This window comes from Myotis myotis, unplaced genomic scaffold (genome assembly GCF_014108235.1).
Source record: "Myotis myotis isolate mMyoMyo1 unplaced genomic scaffold, mMyoMyo1.p scaffold_m19_p_22, whole genome shotgun sequence".
NCBI classification, from domain to species: domain Eukaryota; kingdom Metazoa; phylum Chordata; class Mammalia; order Chiroptera; family Vespertilionidae; genus Myotis; species Myotis myotis.
The window spans coordinates 1,505,441-1,523,533 of NW_023416327.1; the positions used below are offsets into that span (position 1 = coordinate 1,505,441).

General features: G+C 54.1%; 1 protein-coding gene across 1 annotated transcript in view; it reads right to left on the reverse strand.

The window, feature by feature from the left end:
- Positions 1-5,777: 5,777 nt before the first annotated feature.
- Positions 5,778-18,093, reverse strand: part of ETFA (electron transfer flavoprotein subunit alpha) — a 42,720-nt gene continuing 30,404 nt past the window's right edge. Inside the window, exons 10-12 of the mRNA XM_036355397.1 lie at positions 13,066-13,131; positions 8,086-8,166; positions 5,778-6,056 (exon numbers count right to left, since the gene is read on the reverse strand). Of these exons, the coding sequence (XP_036211290.1) occupies positions 6,018-6,056; positions 8,086-8,166; positions 13,066-13,131 (186 nt within the window). The 3' untranslated portion in view covers positions 5,778-6,017. The remainder of the gene's footprint in view (positions 6,057-8,085; positions 8,167-13,065; positions 13,132-18,093) is intronic.

Genomic DNA, 18,093 nt, shown 5'->3' on the forward strand with positions numbered 1-18,093 from the left:
GAGCCCAGGTTGGCAGGCGTTCTTGGGTCGCTGGCCTCGGTGAAGCCTGCAGTCCTCTCTGGGGTTGGGGTTGGGGTTGGCTGCTGGGACCCCACCCAGGGACCCCACCCTCTCCGGCAGCCCCCGAGGCATCTCCAGAGGAGGGCACCTGGGCCAGGCAGGACGCTCACCCTGCCGGCCTGTGATTGGACGAGTCCCTTCCCTCATCGCCCCCCAGGAGGCCAGAATCCCCCCTTTTCACCGACAACTGCCTGACCCAGCTCCCTCCCTGGGATCTCGAACTCAGCAGGTGAAAAGCTGAGCTCCACCCTGACGCCCCCATCGGGGCTCCCTCCTCTTCCTCCACAAGCAGCCGCCAGCCCTGGCCATTCTGCCCTCCAGACCCCATCGCCCTCCAGCCCCTTTGTGAACTGGCTTACCTGTCCCTGTGGCCGCCCTTTCTCCCTCCGTCCCTGTCCAGGTTGTTCTCAGTGACTCTCACGCACCCCCCTTACCCCCCCCCCCCCCCCTAGGCAGTCAGGGTGTCCACAGGCTCCTGTGGCCCCAGGAAATCCCGATCCCAGGCTGTGGCACCTGCCTCCCGGCGCCCTGAGCCCCGAACCCTGCACAGGCCACAGGCGGGGCCAGCACTGGGGCAGACCAGACGGCTGAACTGGAGGGGGGGCACATGTCCGCCAGTTTTGGGGTGTCACGTGAGGCATTCTGGGTCCTCGACAGCAAAATTACAGCTCCCACTAAGCGCCCTAAGGCCGCTACACATGGGCTTTAGTCCCCGGCGCCCTGTGAGATGGTGTCACGACCTCCGTTTTAGAGAGCGAGCCCCAGGCTCAGCGCCTCCGAAACTCCTAAGGACACACACACCCCAGTGAGGCGCCCACCCTGGGTCCCAGCCCCACCCCCGCCGCGTGCGCCAGGCTGCAGAGCTTTGGAAGCAAAAGTCACAGCTTTTGCCACATGAAGGGCGGAGGGCACGGCATGACTGAGTCTCTCGGGCAAGAGCCCGGCTGCCTAGTGCCGCTGCCCGTGGTCGAGGGGCCTGTCCTGAGCCAGAGGTGAGACCCAGCCGCCAGCCAGTACTCGCCCCTGCTGTGGGCGTCTTCTCCGGAGAAACCAGAGGCCTCGAAGGACAGCCCTGGGGACGCTGCTAGGCAAGTGTCTCCTGCTCCCTGCCTCAGTTTCCCCACCTAGACATGGGGACGGCAGAAGAGCTTCGTTTGGAAGCTGGTTTCTCAGGGTGACACATGGCCGTGCGGTGCATTCTGCCGAGCAGCCCCTGGTGAGAACGGCAGGGCCAGACCAGGACGGGAGAAGGATAACGAGAGGTGCCCCCCCCGCCCCCGCCCGCCCCCAACAGTCCACGGTCGCAGCTTAGCGGGTGCGCACGTACATGCCAGGGCACAGGTGTGGTGTGGAGCCTGGAGGTGAGAGTAAAAGCGTGTGGCTTTCATGGTGCCCCTGGGGCCCGCCTTTCAGGGCCCCTCCGGTGCCCCCAGAGGGGGAGGGCCTGGGAACACAGCTGTCTCCCGGCAGCCAGCAGGAGGGAGAGGACAGCAACAGCTCCCAGTCCTTCACTTCCTGGGTGATGGGCTCTGCAGAGGGGGTGCTGCTTTCCCTGCTCTAGAGGGAAACAGTGCAGATGGTTAATTACTGACCTGGCGGGGAGGGGGCGGGGGCATCAAACCCAGGTCTGTCAGGCTGCTAGACGTCACACGGCACGTGGAGGAGTGGGCAGCTGGGATGGAGCCAGTGGCACAGCCCAGACAGAAGTCGGCCTCCAGCCCAGGCAGCTGCCCTCCCTGTGGACCCTCCAGCAGGGCCCCTCCCTGCCCAGCCGCAGCCCCAAACTGGACGGGAGCCACTCCTGTGGCCAGGGTGCCCCCTGACAGGCCGACCCGGGCAGCAGGGGCCAGGCTCAGAGCCAGCAGTGCTGGTGGCCAGCCCCCAAGGGAGCTGGGCCTGGCCCTGTCTGCCTCCCCTAACGACGCCAGGCCCAGGCCTCTAACCCGAACCCTGGCCTTCAGACCAAGTCCCACGGGCGGGGCTTCCACGGGCCGTGCCGCTCAGGGAGGCCCGGTGCTGCTCCCGGGCCACGTGGTGCCTCTTCATCTGACGAGAAGGCCGAGAGCAGGGCTGTGGGCGCTCACTGCACAAGGGGAAGGAAGGGCCTCGCCTTTACACGGGCACTGACAGCAGCTCGGGTGGCACAGACGAGCCCGGGTCTCGAAAGGGGTGGGGCCTCCGCCTCAGCTGCTGCTGTGCCTAGAGGGTGTCGGTGCCCAGGCACCTGACGCTGGGCCAGCCCTGCTCCTGGCTGGCTCTATGGCCGCCCCCCCCCCCGCCCCCAGGATCAGGCAGGATGCTGACCCCGGGATGAAGGTGGCAGACGCCCCAGTGCCTGTGATGACGCACCTTCCACAGGTGCTCGGGAGCCTCAGGACGAGGTAGGGCCCCTCCCCCTCCACTGTATAGAGAAGGGGTGGGTGCGGGGCCACCAGGGACAGCCGGTGTGCAGACCAGACCAGTGTCTTCCCTGGGCAGCGTGGCCCAGAACAGGGAGGCCAGGCCAGGACTGGGGAGACCCCCACCCCCATGGTCCTGGTGCCTCTGGACCTTGTCCACCTGCCTGCTGCCCGGGACACACGTCCTCCCGGCTGGCTCTGCTGCCCCTCCTGAGTCAGCTCAGCTTCTCCTCTCGCTCCCTCCACTCGCCGGGCCCAGCCAGGCCAGACGAGGTGCCTCCCCTGTTCTCCCCAAGAGGGACTTGGGGCCTGGAGGGTGGGTGAGAGCAGACTGGCCTACGGGCAGCACGGCTGGACGTGGGGAAACGGGACAGTGTATGTAAAGGCCCAGCACAGACCCTGGGCATAGAAGCTCTCAGAAAGGATCACCATCACATCGACCTGCCAGCACTGTCCACAGGCAGAAGCTAGGAGACACCCTGAAAGATAACCCAGTGCAATAGCCGTTTACACGTGATGACAACGTGTGTGAAAGGAGACCAACAGGACAACGGGCTGCATCTGCAGCAGTAAGAGCACCAGGACCAGAGCCCACGTGTCCTGGTGACCAGCCTGCTCCGCGCTCAGCCCTCTTGGATCCAGGCCCAGCCCAGCACCTGCCTGTCACCGCGGCACCAGGGGAGGAGGCAAAGCCGGTGAAGTGTGGACAAGTGAGGCTCACCAGGGCCTGACTGCACCCCAATCCAAGCCCCACAGAAAGGCAGCGCCAGCTTCCCTCCCAATAAGCCCCTCCTTGATCACTGCCCCGTGCTCTCATGACAACCAGAGGATGGAGTCCTGCAGAAGCTGGAAGACGGGGTGGGGGTGGAGGGCGGGGGGCAGCCTGGTGCAGGGGAAAGGCCCTGCTCCCCAGACCTGGAGTCCAGGCAGGTTCCACACCTGCTCCCTGGCTGCATCCTGGTCGGTCACCGCTCAGCCAGTCCCTTCATCCGGAAAGTCGGGGCGATGACACACGCTTTGGGGACCGCTGCAGCAGAGGATGGGACGCACCCAGTAGGTCTCCATCAGGAACACTGGCCAGAAGTTGTGGTTTGTGTTCTAGTTCTACCACTTGCTTTGGGACGGAGGCAAATCAACTCTCCCGAAAGGCTGGTTTCTCACGGGTTCTACCCTTTCCACCTCCGACGTACTTTAAACAAAATGACCTTATAAGCCAAGGACTATCAGCAACTCTTCTTCATTTGGGTTTCCCACAAAGTATCTTTTTAAAACCTTGGCATATACCAAGTTGTGGCAGTATTTCACCCGAGCGGCTTTCTAGAAGATTCTCAGGCAAGTCACCTTGAGCGAGCCAGATCCATCTGTTACAATCTGGTCCTCTGGGTTCCCAGCCTCTCAGCACACTTGTGTGCAGATCAAACAGCCCTTCCGGAGGGAGTGCACTGAAGCAGCCGGCCCTCCCTCCCAGGAAGAGAAAGGGCACTTACAGCTGGGGTTCCGCCCCAGCACACGCTCCGAGCCTCGGGGGAAGGGCCCCCCTCTGCCAGCCTCGCCCACAGCTCTGGACCGTTTCTGGCCTCGCGGGACCCATTCTGTAGCCAAAGAGCTTTCAGCCAAACCCATCCAGGCACAAGCCACAGGGTTCCTGCCACAGCCTCCCAGCCACTTCCCCTCCTCCCTCTGACCCTGCACACTCCCCCGGTTCGGTTCCTCCTGGGTCAGGTCGCGGGCCTTCCTCACAGCCTTCCTCAGGGCTCTCGGCTGCAGGAGGGAGGCACACAGCTCTTCGCGGAGCACTCACTCACTCACTCCTCTGCCTCATTAACAGAAGGCTGAAATACCAGAGACATTTACCGTCTAAAGTGTCTCGCAGCGAGTGATCATGACACAAATCGAAAAGGTTCAACTCACAGCTCTAGGCGGGCCCCTTCACCTCCCCCCGCCCCCCCCCTGCCCCGCGCGCGCGTGTGCGCACACACACACACACACACACACACACACACACACACACACGTATCGCCGGTCACTTCCGTGCTCTTCCCCGTGTCCTGTTAACCCCTAACTGCTGCACACCTGCGTCAAGGTGGCAGCTCTGTCACAACTCCACCGCCTACGGCCCTAGACACCTGTCCACACCGTCCTGCAGTGGACGGCCTGTTCGGGGGCTGCACTCGCACAGCGTCCGGCTCTTTGTGACACTCGACCTCAGCCACGCCTGGGGCAGCCGCGTGCGAACCACATCTGTTCACCCGCCGCTGCTTTCTGAGAGCTCACAGGAGGCCACGGGGATAAACAGAGCATTCTCTGCATGTGATTTTAAACGTATTCCATAATAACAAGCATAATTCGCAAATCGACCGAATGACCGTCTGGACTGGACGACCACGCTGACACACACTGGCGCCAGGCCAGCCAAGGCGGGTGTGATGCGATGGGTCGGGGGGCCCACCATCGCCCCCTGATTGCCATGCAGAGGGAGGCCCAGGCCACCATTGATCGTGAAGCCCTGGCCAGGTGGGCGGGGCCTCCCTCTGCTGGGCAATCAATCTTGGAGCCCGATTGCGATCGTGGAGCCTGGTGAAGCCCGGTGAAGCCCGGTGATCGATTGCCCCAAAGAGGGAGGCCCAGGCCAGTCAAGCGATCGCACTCATGCCTGTCGCCTGCAGAGGGAGGTGACCGGTGGCGGGGGAGGGGGGGGCAGCGCCACACAGATGTCAAGCAGTGGCAGTGGCAGCAGCAGTGGCAGGGTGGGGCCAGCTGCCAGCAGCCGGGGGAAGGAAAGCCGTGATAGACCCTGATCGCTGGCCCAGCCAAGGGACCCTACCCGAGGGGTCCCGGATTGCGAAAGGGCGCAGGCCGGGCTGAGGGACACTCCCCCTCACCCTGAGCATGGTTCTGTGCGCTCACTGGGCCGTTAGTTTATAGCAGCATCAAAAAGCAGCCCCTCCTTCTCCCCTCCCCTCTCCTCTCCAGACACAAAGTCCTACAAGCTGACAAAACCTTACACGAAACGGGAAACAATCTGACTTCAGCCGGCAAGCACATTCCGCAGGACCAGGTGGAAGTCAGGGCGCCATGACTTTCTGAAGACAGAGGCATCTTTAAGATAACCACCACGCGGTGTGGCCCTGCCTTCTTAACTCCGAATCTGCCCGTCTGTCCCCTCTCTTAGCAACGAGGTCAGGGGACTAGGATGGCGGCAACATTCACGTTCACAGACAGAGACCTCGATGAACCAGGCAAAGAAAAAAAAAATGAATTTTTACTACCTTTCTTCAATTTTCTCTCTCTCTTTACGAAGCGAGGATATTTCTGGTAGTAGTTTAAAGCTGTGGAAAGACTTTATTATATTTTATTACAGAATTAGAAAATTTCAAAAATAATTGTTTGGAACCACAGTTAAAAAGAAACATAAAACCCCCATAAGAAAGCGTTCTGGCACCTGTTAGAATTTCCCCTCGAGTTATGAAATGCAGCTTTCCAGCGATTGTTATAATAGCCGCGACTGTAATTTCAGTGGAATACTCATAATTTTTCTTCTGAACACATGATCATGACTCATTTTTTCTTTAATAGCTCAGTCATTTCAGGAACTACCTGCAAATTAAGAAAAAGAGTAATTAGGCCACTTGAGGCCACTGTGACTGGTCACCACTCCTCAGGAAGCCCTCAGAGGCCACAGGAAGTGTGAAGCCCTCCTGTGCCCAGGTGCCTCCCTCCTTCCTCCAGCCTCTCCTCCCGCCGTGGAGAGACCCTGACACAGGGCTGCAGGGCCAAGAGCCCACTCACTGCCTAGGAGCTTTCTGACACATCACAGCCCTCAGAAAGGCCCCGCACAAAACACAAGTCCAGCGTCTCCTGTCTGTGCCGAGTACCAGCTCCCGGCATTCTCCCCGCCCCACTGCACGCCTGCCTTCCCTTCAAAGGCCACACCAAGTCTCGCTCAGTCATGCCTCTGCCAACCTCCTCAACCTTTCCTCCTGTCTGTCCATTTGCTCATCGTTCATCTCACAAGCACTGCCGTGCTCCGAGGCACGCTGACCACTGAACCATCGCTATTAGCACCGAGGCCTCCTGCCACCACGGTGCTGGTCCGCAGGACAGTGAGGGCACGGGGAGGGCACAGTGAGGGGCAGGCCCAGGCTGAGAGGGCTATTTACTGACCCTGAGTCTTCCCAGTTCACTGGCTGCACCGGGACTTTCAGTGTGGAGCTGCCCATGTGGGACCTGCAGGGGGACGGTGTGAATATCCTCACCCTGGCTGCCAAGCGACCCACCACCGTAGCGCAGACATGCCCGCTGCACCCCTGGTGAGTGCGCCTCTCAATTATTTAGCAGAGCTACTCCCATTGGGCGGAAACAATGTGCTCGTACAAAATTCATCGAGATTGTCGACACGTTTCTCCTGAACGTGGCTTTGTCTGCAGCCCATGGAAAGGCCCTGTTTCCCGCGGAGCCGGCAGGGAGCCGGCAGGGAGCTGGGGCGTCAGCTCGGGCAGCAAGTGCTGGCACCCCCTCCCCCTCTCCTCGGAGGATGGGCCGCGAGCGCGGGCCAGCCACTCACAGGACATGCAGGGTGTGCTGTGCCAGGGAGTGTAAGGCTGACCGAACAAAAAGAGACATAGATGGCGGAGAGAGAGAAACCCCCTCAACCCTTTTTGGGGCAGGAGGACCTTCTGTAAGGTTTTTAACAACTATGTGTTCTAAACCAAATTCATGTTTCCTTTAGAAAAAGTTGAGCTCTAGCCTGTTTTTCATGAAAAATTTAATCTAAAAAAAGGTGTGTTTTTTTTTAACACAGCTATTGAGTTATTTTCTATAAGATCTTAATCCAAAATAGATAATGCTAATTTTCATTCACAATGTTTGAGATTTTTTTTTAAATGTTGTTATTCCTTTAAATATCTGATTTTTAAAAGACAGAGTGTGGCCCCAGTGAATACATTCACTAAGTCACCATGTCTACTCCTCGGTCAGAACTGCCGTAATCACCACCGATGTGACCTTCACTCTGATCAGCTGAGGACGCAATGTGACGGGCACGTCCGAGATGTGGTCCTTTTATGTGAGATGCCCTGGTGCTGCCCTCCCGCCTGTAGCAGCTGGTGAGCTAGGAAGGCAGTGATGAAAGGACAGAATCAGGAGCCGGCAGTAGTTGTGTTAACAACTTGCGGAGTAATTTCCCCAAATCACAACTCTCAGGGACACAGACAAATGGAGGTGAATGCATTTTGCTTGTAGAGACAAAGGGGAGGGCTTCTGAGGGGAGGGTGCCAGAAGCGGGGGCAGGTTCCCCGGAGGCTGATGTGACTGTCCGCACAGTACCTGCCAAATAGGAGTCCAGGTTGATGAGATGCCAAGAGCCAGGTGGATATTTTAAAGACAATACAGACCCCTTAGAGGGAGAAGTATCACGCTCTAGGTAAACACCATGTATTTATTAGGACAACTTCACCTGAAGTAGCTCAAAATTATGTCCATATATTAATATACACACACACACACACACAGACACACAGATGCACGCACACACCATGTCTCCGTATACCAGCTTCCTCCCTGATCGACTCAGAGGTGCTCGGGGCGACAGGAGAGACGACAGCCACCACGCGCAGCGCCAGCCTACCTTGAACAGATCGGCGACTATTCCATAATCTGCCACTTGGAAAATGGGGGCCTCGGGGTCTTTGTTAATTGCCACAATTGTCTGTGAAACAGAAACGAGAAGTTTGGTCTTTGTCAAGAAAACAGACCACGTACATGGGTAGTTCTATGTTCCCTTCCCCACTGACAAACGGGCAGGACTTTCACAGTCCGACTTAACACACAGGCCACACGACTGTCACTCCCAGCCCGGGGGAGCCCGCAGAGCGAGGGCAGCATCTCCCAGGACCGGAGCCTGCAGCTCAGTTAGTCCAGGAAACTACGGCCGGAGGAACAGGCCACAGGAACGACAGGGGTCAGAGACAGTAAACAAGGGTCCCCTCTGAGCCTCAAAGTCACGCGGACAGACCGTCCGAGCCGCAGGCTCCGATCTGGGTGGAGGCGTCTCTTCTGGGCACAGGGAGCCTGGTTCCCGGCGACTGGCAGAGGTGTGTGCAGTGAACGCTGGGTCACCATTTTCCTGGAGACCCTTGCTAAGCATCTGACAGTTTCATCATCTGAGAGCTTTTCCATCCCTCGATAGCAAGGTTACTTTTTAAAAAATATTTTTAAAATTGATTTCAGAGAGGAAGGGAGAGGGAGAGAGAGAGAACCATGGATCAGCTGCCTCCTGCACGGCCCACACCGGGGACTGAGCCCATAACCTGAGCATGTGCCCTTGACTGGAATCGAATCCGGGACCCTTCAGTCGACAGGCCCACGCTCTATCCACTGAGCCACACCAGCTGGGGCTCAAAGTTACTTTTAAAGAAATAGCACCAAACTGTGGGCAAGGAACCACAGAAATATTTAAGAAAAATATTTGGGCTGGTTAGTTTTTTAGATTACTAAAAGAATATTCCTGAATTATCAACTATACATACTAGTAATTATGATAAAACCTTGCTTACACCCTAGAGCAGTGATGGCGAACCTATGACACATGTGTCAGAGGTGACACGCGAACTCATTTTTTTGGTTAATTTTTCTTTTTAAATGGCATTTAAATATATAAAATAAATATCAAAAATGTAAGTCTCTGTTTTACTATGGTTGCAAAGATCAAAAAATTTCTATATGTGACACAGCACCAGAGTTAAGTTAGGGTTTTTCAAAATGCTGACACGCCGAGCTCGAAAGGTTCGCCGTCACTGGCCTAGAGCTTAAATATATTTTTTATTGATTAAGATATTACATATGTGTCCTTATCCCCACCTTACCCCCTACCCACCCCACCCCCCGCTCATGCCCTCACCCCCCCCACCCCCCCGTTGTCCATGTCCACTGGTTAGGCCTATATGCTTGCATATAAGTCCTTTGGTTGATCTTTCCCCCTTACCCCCACCCTCCCCTACCTTCCCTCCAAGTCCCGACAGTCCAATCAATGCCTCTCCGTCTCTGGATCAGTCCTTGTTCATCAGTTTATGTTGTTCATTATATTCCACAAATGAGTGAGATCATGTGGTATTTATCCGCTCTCCAGTTCCATCCATGCTGTGGCAAATGGTAAGAGTTCCTTTTTCTTCTTCCTCTTCTTAAAGAATACCTTTCAGCATTTCATATAATACTGGTTTGGTGGTGATGAACTCCTTTAGCTTTTCCTTATCTGTGAAGCTCTTTATCTGACCTTCAGTTCTGAATGATAGCTTTGCTGGATAAAGTAATCTTGGTTGTAGGTTCTTGGCATTCATCACTTTGAGTATTTCTTGCCACTCTATTCTGGCCTGCAAAGTTTCTGTTGAGAAATCAGCTGACAGTCGTATGGGTGCTCCCTTGTAGGTAACTGAGTTTCTTTCTCTTGCTGCTTTTAAGATTCTCTCTTTGTCTTTTGCTCTTGGCATTTTAATTATGATGTGTCTTGGTGTGGTCCTCTTTGGGTTCCTTTTGTTTGGGGTTCTCTGCGCTTCCTGGACTTGTAAGTCTATTTCTTTCACTAGGTGGGGGAAGTTTTCTGTCATTATTTCTTCAAATAGGTTTTCAATATCTTGCTCTCTCTCATCTTCTGGCACCCCTATAATTCTGATGTTGGTACGCTTGAAGCTGTCCCAGAGGCTCCTTACACTATCTTCATATTTTTGGAATCTTTTTTCTTTTTCGGTTGGGTATTTTTTGTTTCTTTGTATTTCAAATCTTTGACTTGATTCTTGGGATCCTCTGGTCTGCTGTTGGATCTCTGTATATTATTCTTTATTTCAGTCAGTGTATGCTTAATTTCTAGTTGGTCCTTTTTCATATCCTCGAGGGTCTCACTAGATTTATGGAGGGTCTCACTAAATTTATCAGCGGTTTCCATAAAATTCTTGAAAAACCTTATAAATGTGGTTTTGAACTCTATATCCAGTCGTTTGCTTTCCTCCATTTCTGCCATTTGTGACCTGTTCCTTTGTCTCCGCATTTTTTATGCTTCCCTGTGTTGGTAGAGTGGTTTTGTGTGCTAGGTGTCCTGTAGGGCCCAGTGGCTCAGCCTCCCCCGTTACCTGAGGTGGACACTCTTGGTGCACCCCCTAGTGGGCTTTGTGCACAGTCTTGTTGTAGTTATGCCTTGATTGTTGTAGGATCACTGGGAGGAGTTGACCTCCAGGCCAACTGGCAGTGAGAATCAGCTGTGTCTGCAGTGGGAGAACTTCTGTGCTGAAGACACCCTTCTGGGGCAAGACTTGCTTCAGTGGGGCTTTGGTGCTCACTGAGTCTGCCCCCTGGGTGTGTCCCTTATGGATCTGAGGAGTTGTAATCCAGATGGTCCCCCTCTGACCACTGGGTACACTGGCTCTTGGAGGTTACCCAGCAGGAGCTATGAAGAGAACTGCAGATTCCCCTTCCTTTTTTGGATTTTGGAGGTGCCCTGACGAGGCCCAGCTGTGAAGCAATGCAAGCTGCTGTGGGGTCTTGGGCCTTCTCTTGGAAGTTCTGGGTCTGTGGCCCAGCTGCAGTTTGTTAGGTAATTTTCAGGTTGCAAAGGGCCAGGGCATTCATATGCAAAAGCCTCTGCTGCAGCCTGGGTGGGGCAGGGTCTCAGGGAATCAAAGGGCGGAGCAAGGAACTATGGCAGATCCTCAGCCCTGCCCTAAGGGGCCGCGCGAGTCTCAGTGTCCTGATAATTTAAATGCTGCAAGCACCTCTGAGGGTAAGCCGCCCTCGAGTTCCGATTTCTGCTCGCTGCCAGACAGTCCAGTTTCTCCCGTATGAGTCCTGGGTCCCCAGAGACTTCCCGGAACCGGAGTTCAGAGCAGTCGGGAGCTTGTGACTCCCTCCCGATTCAAACAGACAGCCGGGCCCTCAGGTACCAGCCCCTTTCTGTGCACTCGAGCCTCCGTACCTTTGTACTTTACTTCCGCAGCTCCTCTGAGTCTCAGTGTGCTTTTCTCTTTCCTTCTATTGTAGAATTTCCACTCCGCCAGCCTTCCTGCAAGTTCTGGATGATGTCCGTTTTGTCTTTTTATTGTGTTTTGAAGTTGTTGTAGGAGGCAGCAATTTCGGTGTTTCCCTATGCCGCCATCTTAGTTTCTCCTAGAGCTTTCTTTTTATGTCCTTAAAAATCCGTGCTCTTCCTCCTTACAGAGTTTTAAAAGCAGATTGTATTCAACCATATCAATATGCATACTGTTCAAAAGTGCTTTCATTACACTGATTTGCTTGATATAATAACACATCTCATATTCTTTCAACTAAATCACAATGCTCTTTCAAACTGCAGCTATCAGATTTATGAAAGCAGCCATCGGATTTAAGCCAATCACTCCGAAGTCCTGTTTCAGAGCTTAACCAAAAGGACAGCCAGACTGTTGTGTCTCCCACACCAGACAGTGATGACAGGGGCTGTGTCTTTCTCAGCTAGGCTTCCCCAGCATGCAGTGCAAGTACGTGCTGAGTAAACATTTGCCGACTGCGTGGACAGACGAAGTCTTGGCTCCGGTTTATTCCTGTGGGCTGCTCCCTTTTTGCTTGGGCGTGTACTATCTGGTCTAGTCCATCTCTCACCCAATCCAGCCCTGCTGGCCTGCAGCAAGCACTTTCACCAGGGTCATCTTGGCGGGCAGTCTTTTATTTTCGAGAAGCAGGATTCTGGGTATGTCTGAACTGGCCCAGCTAAAAATATGTGTTACGGTTGCTGGTTTTGGAGTGTTTTTTCCCTCTAATGCAGCAATAACGTTTTCCGTGTTGGCACTGCTGTTTTCAGAACTCAGTGAAGAACCTGCCATCCGACTGTAAAATCTGACTGGTTTTGAGGCAATTCATTTAGAGGTTACAGAAGGTAGTGCATGTATCCTTTCACGGCAAAAGTTAAACCTGTTAAAAGTTTTATTACCTTTTATATCAAGCTTCCATCTGAATGGATAAAAGCAGGGGTGTCAGAAGCATCTCTGACTTCATGACAGACTAAGTTCATCATTCGAACTGCACAGTGTTATGCGTGGCTCCGTGTGCCGTGTTCTGAGACGCTCACAGAGCCGTTGCGCAGGAGCACAGGACTTCCAGACATGTCCAAGAGAGACGCTCACAGAGCCGTTGAACAGGACTTCCAGACATGTCCACACAGCAAGTGGAATTCAGTTTTCGCTCTGTGCGCTGGATTTTTAAAACTGCTGCAGCATTAAGACTCCAACTCACACGTGCCGTCACCCTTTAGCAACAACCCGAGAAGGGGGGCCTTTCTATGTATGGGGGGCTCTTAGGGAAGCAGGCAGAGAATGAGCTGTTTTCACCCGTTTTCCATCCACAGACTCAGAGCTGAAAGGGACCTCCACACTGCCCTGGGCAGGCCAGGAGCTGAGTGCACACGGGACATGCCGAGGTCACTAGCGCTGGAGCTGGACGCGGGGTCAGGCCTTTTCCAGGCACAGCACTGCCCCCCTACATCCTCAGGCCCCAGGCCTACATGAACGGTTGAACTCCACGCACTGTGAGATCAATTTTATAAATAGGAAAGTTTATCCACTTAGCAGCACTACTGTTGTGTCATTACCTTGCTGTCTTTCATCCCAGCTAAATGTTGGATGGCTCCAGATATTCCCACAGCAATATACAGTTCCTGAAAGAAGAGAGGCCGTATCATTAATATGTATTTATGTTATATAAAAGGACATTCATTAAATTGTTAATCAAAATACACTTACTAAATCTCACATGCAGGACAACCCAGGCCAACAAGTTCTACTGTAAAGACACTGTCGCACTAGCCCTCTCCTAGCACACTCGCAAAGCAGCATCGGAACGGGTCACAGTTCTGCGAGTCCTTCCGACACACACGTCCACATTAGACTCAACAAGGCTTCAAAGCCTCGCCAGCCCTAGCTGTTTGGCTCAGTGGATAGAGCATCAGCCTGCAGGCTGAAGGGTCCCGGGTTCGATTCTGGTCAAGGGCACATGCCCGGGTTGTGGGCTTGATCCCCAGTAGGGGGTGTACGGGGAGCAGCCAATCAATGATTCTCTCTCATCACTGATGTTTCTGTCCCTTCCTCTCTGAAATCAATAAAAACGTATTTTTTAAAAGCCTCTCCATGTGCATCATAACATACTAATAACATTGTTGCTTCATTCCAACAGTCAATGTCCATATACATGTAATATAAATGCAATTTTCTTTGAACCCCCAGAAGTGAATGCTGTTTGTTGACGTTCACCATGTCCCGGAGGAAGTAACAGACTCTGGGCCAAACCAACCCAGACAGGTGGCTCCGGGCCTTCCCGCCTTCTCACCAGCAGCACAGACAGGCGGACAGGCCCACGCGGCCACAGGACCTCCCCGACTGTCCTGCAGACAAGGGTTTCTGAATGAATAAAAGCACGAGAACAACGGCCGAGCTGAGCCTGGGGTCCTGGCTGCTTCCTGAGGTCGGTGGCTCAGGCAGAAAGGCTGCAGTCACTGGTAGAGGATGTTGTCGGCTGCCTTCCCTGGCTCAGGGGCGTTTCTGCACGTCGATAAAAAACCACCACTATCACCACCACTACTACCAAACCCCCACAGGAGGCCAGGAGAACTCTATGTGGACCAAGGCCACCCTGCCCAGAGGCACTTTCCTCTAAACCAGATAGTGAGTGAGGAAGAGAACGTGGAGAGACCATGAGAGGCGTGTTGAGGGGAGAACAGCACTTAAGGGCCAAAGAGTGGTGAGAGGAGGAAGGGAGCAGGCACAGAGGAAGGCGGGTCCTGGTGAGATTGGAGCCCCAGCGGCCCGGGAGGGAGGGAACCCAGAGGGCGAGCCCAGGCCAACCAACAGCTGCAGCAGCACAGCCGGCCACTCAACTGGAGAACAGGACGGTGGGAGGAGTGAAGCTCAGCCAGCAGAGGACAGGGTTACTCTGCGAAATAAGACAGCACCTCATTGCAAACAAGGGCCGGCAGAAAAAGGCACAAATCCCTCCTCCTCTGTCAAAACTGGACAGACTGTAGCTGCAGACTCGCCCACAGAACAGGGGCTGAGACGGAGCTGCCACGTCAGGGGCTGTAAGAGCACTGCCCTGTGGCTACGAGCCAGGCTCTGGAATCTCGCTGCCCAGTGTCAACCCCAGCCCAGCCCCTGACAGACAGGTGAGGGTGGGCCATTCTCTAGCCTCTGGGCCCAGCTTGCTGGTCTGAAAAACCTCAGTTATGCGAACCCTCTTCACAGGTTTCTGTGAGGCTTGTCTGTAGCTTAGAGCCCAGCTTCCAGACCCCGCGGCCACGTGAGTTAAGGTGCGGTCCCCTCAGCGCACAGGTGGCCGCGGAGCCCCGTGCGAGCTGGGCGGCGTGGACACGGAAGGGCCCTGGAGGGAAGCGTGATTCCCATCAGTCACTGCACATCTTCATTTTTGTGACAGTCATTTCCCAACAGATGGCAGTAAAGCCACTTGAGAATGGGGTCCTTTCCCGATTCATTCAGACGAGCTGTGTGACCAGCAGACTTGCCGGGCAGCCAGAACCCCGTGGTGCCAGCACTGCCCTTCCCAAGCGCCCATACGAGGGAGAGCTGAGAAGCAATGCTCGCTGCGACTTTCCTGTGTCCACATCGTCCTTGCCTTCCAGGTGGGAAAAGACAACTCGCTCACGCTCACAGGCTCACCACAAGGGCTCAATAAGAGGGTAACAACCCATGAACAGTTCAGGAAACACTAGTGTGTGAGGGAGCGCAGGCCTCTTGCGCGGCCCTGGCCCTGGGAAGCACGAAGGCCGAGAGGCAGGGAGCCGACACCCGCTCGTCACCTCTGCCCGCAGGACCCACGTGTGCAGCCGGTCCCGGCCGTGCTGCTGCCACAGTCCTTCGGGCCAAGAAGCTTTCACAAGCCGGTTCCACTGGCCCAGGCTGAGGACAAGCCCACGTGGCTGAGAAGCAGGCAGATGCCTGGACTGAAGCGTGAGTCCTGCAGAGCAGGCATGTGGCCGCGGGTCTGACACGCTTGTCAGAGAAATCCACCAACGGCGGAGCCACGGGCAGTGTCCTCTGACAGGCGACGTGGCCTGGGCGCGTCCTTCAGGAGAGTCCTCGCTTCCCTCCAGCTCCGCCCTGGCCGTGTGAGGACCTGCCCGCCGGGGGCCGGGCGGAGGCAAGGGCAAGCGGCCGTCCACCTGCACATGTGACCTCTGCCCACCCCGCTGATGAGTCCGGAGGACGTGCAGGGTAACGTGAGCCGCATATTCAATTCCACTGTCCCGTCAGCCTCAGCAAAGGAAAAAGCAGGTGAAGCTAACTTTAATGAATTCCTGCTCAGACCACCACATCCTGATGGGAACGTGCTGGACAGGAGCGGGGAGGAGCCTTCGGGTCAGCTCTGCAGGTGCCTGCGGGGCCTGTGCTGGTCAGAACAAGACCGGCCACGGGGTGTTAAACTCTGAGAACAGGCGCAGCAGGACTGACCACGCAGTCGCAGTCGCAGGGCATCGGGCCCATCACAGAGAACCACAAGCAGCTGAGCACTCCCGGTTCAATACAGCACACGCACACTCTGAAAAGAAACCATCAAGTTTTTTTCTCTAGTAGGTTGTGTTTTTTCTTAAAACTCTAGAAGAACCTGAAAAAAATATATCCTTAAAAACTCACACTTCTTGCCGAAACCGGTGTGGCTCAGTGGATAGAGCGTCGGCCTGCGGACTGAGAGGTCCCAGGTTCGATTCCGGTCAAGGGCATGTACCTGGGTTGCAGGCACATCCCCAATAGGAGATGTGCAGGAGGCAGCTGACCGATGTTTCTCTCTCATCGATGTTTCTAACTGTATCTCTCTCCCTTCCTCTCTGTAAAAAATCAATAAAATATATTTAAAAAAAAACAACAAAAAAAAATCTCACACTTATCAAAAAAGGGGGGGGGGAGCACCTAAATAATCTGAATTAATAAATTAAAAATTTTAAATACCTGGAACAAAATACCAAAAAAAGAGAGCACAGCGGTCCCCCTTGCACAGTTTCGGTTACAAATGAGCAACTGCAGTCCGAAAACATTAAATGAAAAATTCCAGAAATGAACAAGTTTTTCCAGATTTTAAAAATTAGTGTAGCTGACATACGATATTACATCAGCTTCAGGTGTGCAACACCGTGACTCCACATCTCCGTGCCTCACAATGTGGTCGACACGGCAACCCTGCTCACCTCCATCACCACAGTCACTGTGTATCAGTGACCACACTTTACACCCCGTAACTTCCTTACTTTGTAACTGGAAAGCCGAGCCGCTTAGTCCCTTCATCACCTTAATTCACACGCGCTGAGTGCCGTGATGAAACCTCACGCTGCTTCCAAAACATCTTCAGATGATGTAATGTTGGACAACCACACACACTGATCTGTTCAAGTGAAGTTCTCATCTCAGAAGCCACTTACCAGTTTTTTCTCAGTATTAATAAGAACTCCACTTGTAGAGTTCTCTTTATAAGGTAACTGACTCAATTCCTACCCTAATACCGTATATTTCAAGTGAATGAAGGGATTCATTTACTAATTTCTTACTGTGCCTAATTTATCAATTTTATCATAGGAATGTATGTACAGGGGAAAAAACAGTGTACAGGGTGGGGCAAAGGTAGGTTTACAGTTGTGAGTACATGAAACACAGTTATTTATTACTATTTGTATCTTCATCTGAGGATGTATTTATTGATTTTAGAGAGAAGAGGAGGGAAGACAGAAAAAAACATCGATTGGTTGCCTCTGTATGCACCACGACCGGGGATCAAACCCATAACCTTTTTGGTGTACGGGACAACACCCCAACCGAGACAGCCAGGACACAGAGTTTACTCTTGTATTACATTAATTACGAGAGGCCCAGTGCACGAAATTTGTTCACTGGGGGTGCGGGTGGGGGTCCCTCAGCTCGGCCTGCGCCCTCTCGCAGTCCGGGAGCCCTCAGGGGATGTCTGACTGATGGCTTAGGCCTGCTCCCCAGCAGTCGGACATCCTTGCCACGGCCGCTGCACTCGCCAGCTGTGAGCCCGGCTCAGAGCTCCTGGCTGAGCGGTGCTTCCCCTGTGGGAGCGCACTGACCACCAGGGGGCAGCTCCTGCATTGAGCGTCTGCCCCCTGGTGGTCAGTGCACGTCAGAGTGACCGGTCATTCTGACGCTCGGTCGATCTGCATATTAGCCTTTTATTACATAGGATAGGACAGGATTACTTTCCATATGAACAGCTGTAAACCTACTTCTGTCCCATATATAGAGGGTTTGGCACCACATGGGGGTCCTGGAATGTACACTCTGGATAAAGGAGGATGACCACGTAACAGAAAATGTGGGGTGCACTTAACAGTAATACTTAGGATGACAGAAAATTAGTGAGCTGAGATCTCAGCTCAAGAAAGTTGAAAATGAGCAAGTGTAAGAAACCATTTGTTCAGTCACTAGTATCTATCTATATAAAAGCCTACGTGACCATCAGACGGGTAGCAACGACGCGCACTGGCCACCAGGGGACAGACACTCAATGCAGGAGCTGCCGAGCTACAGTCACTTGGCAGCTGCAGTTCCCGGGTGACGCACTCAGAACCAGAGAGGAGGGAGCCGACTCCGAGTGCGTCACC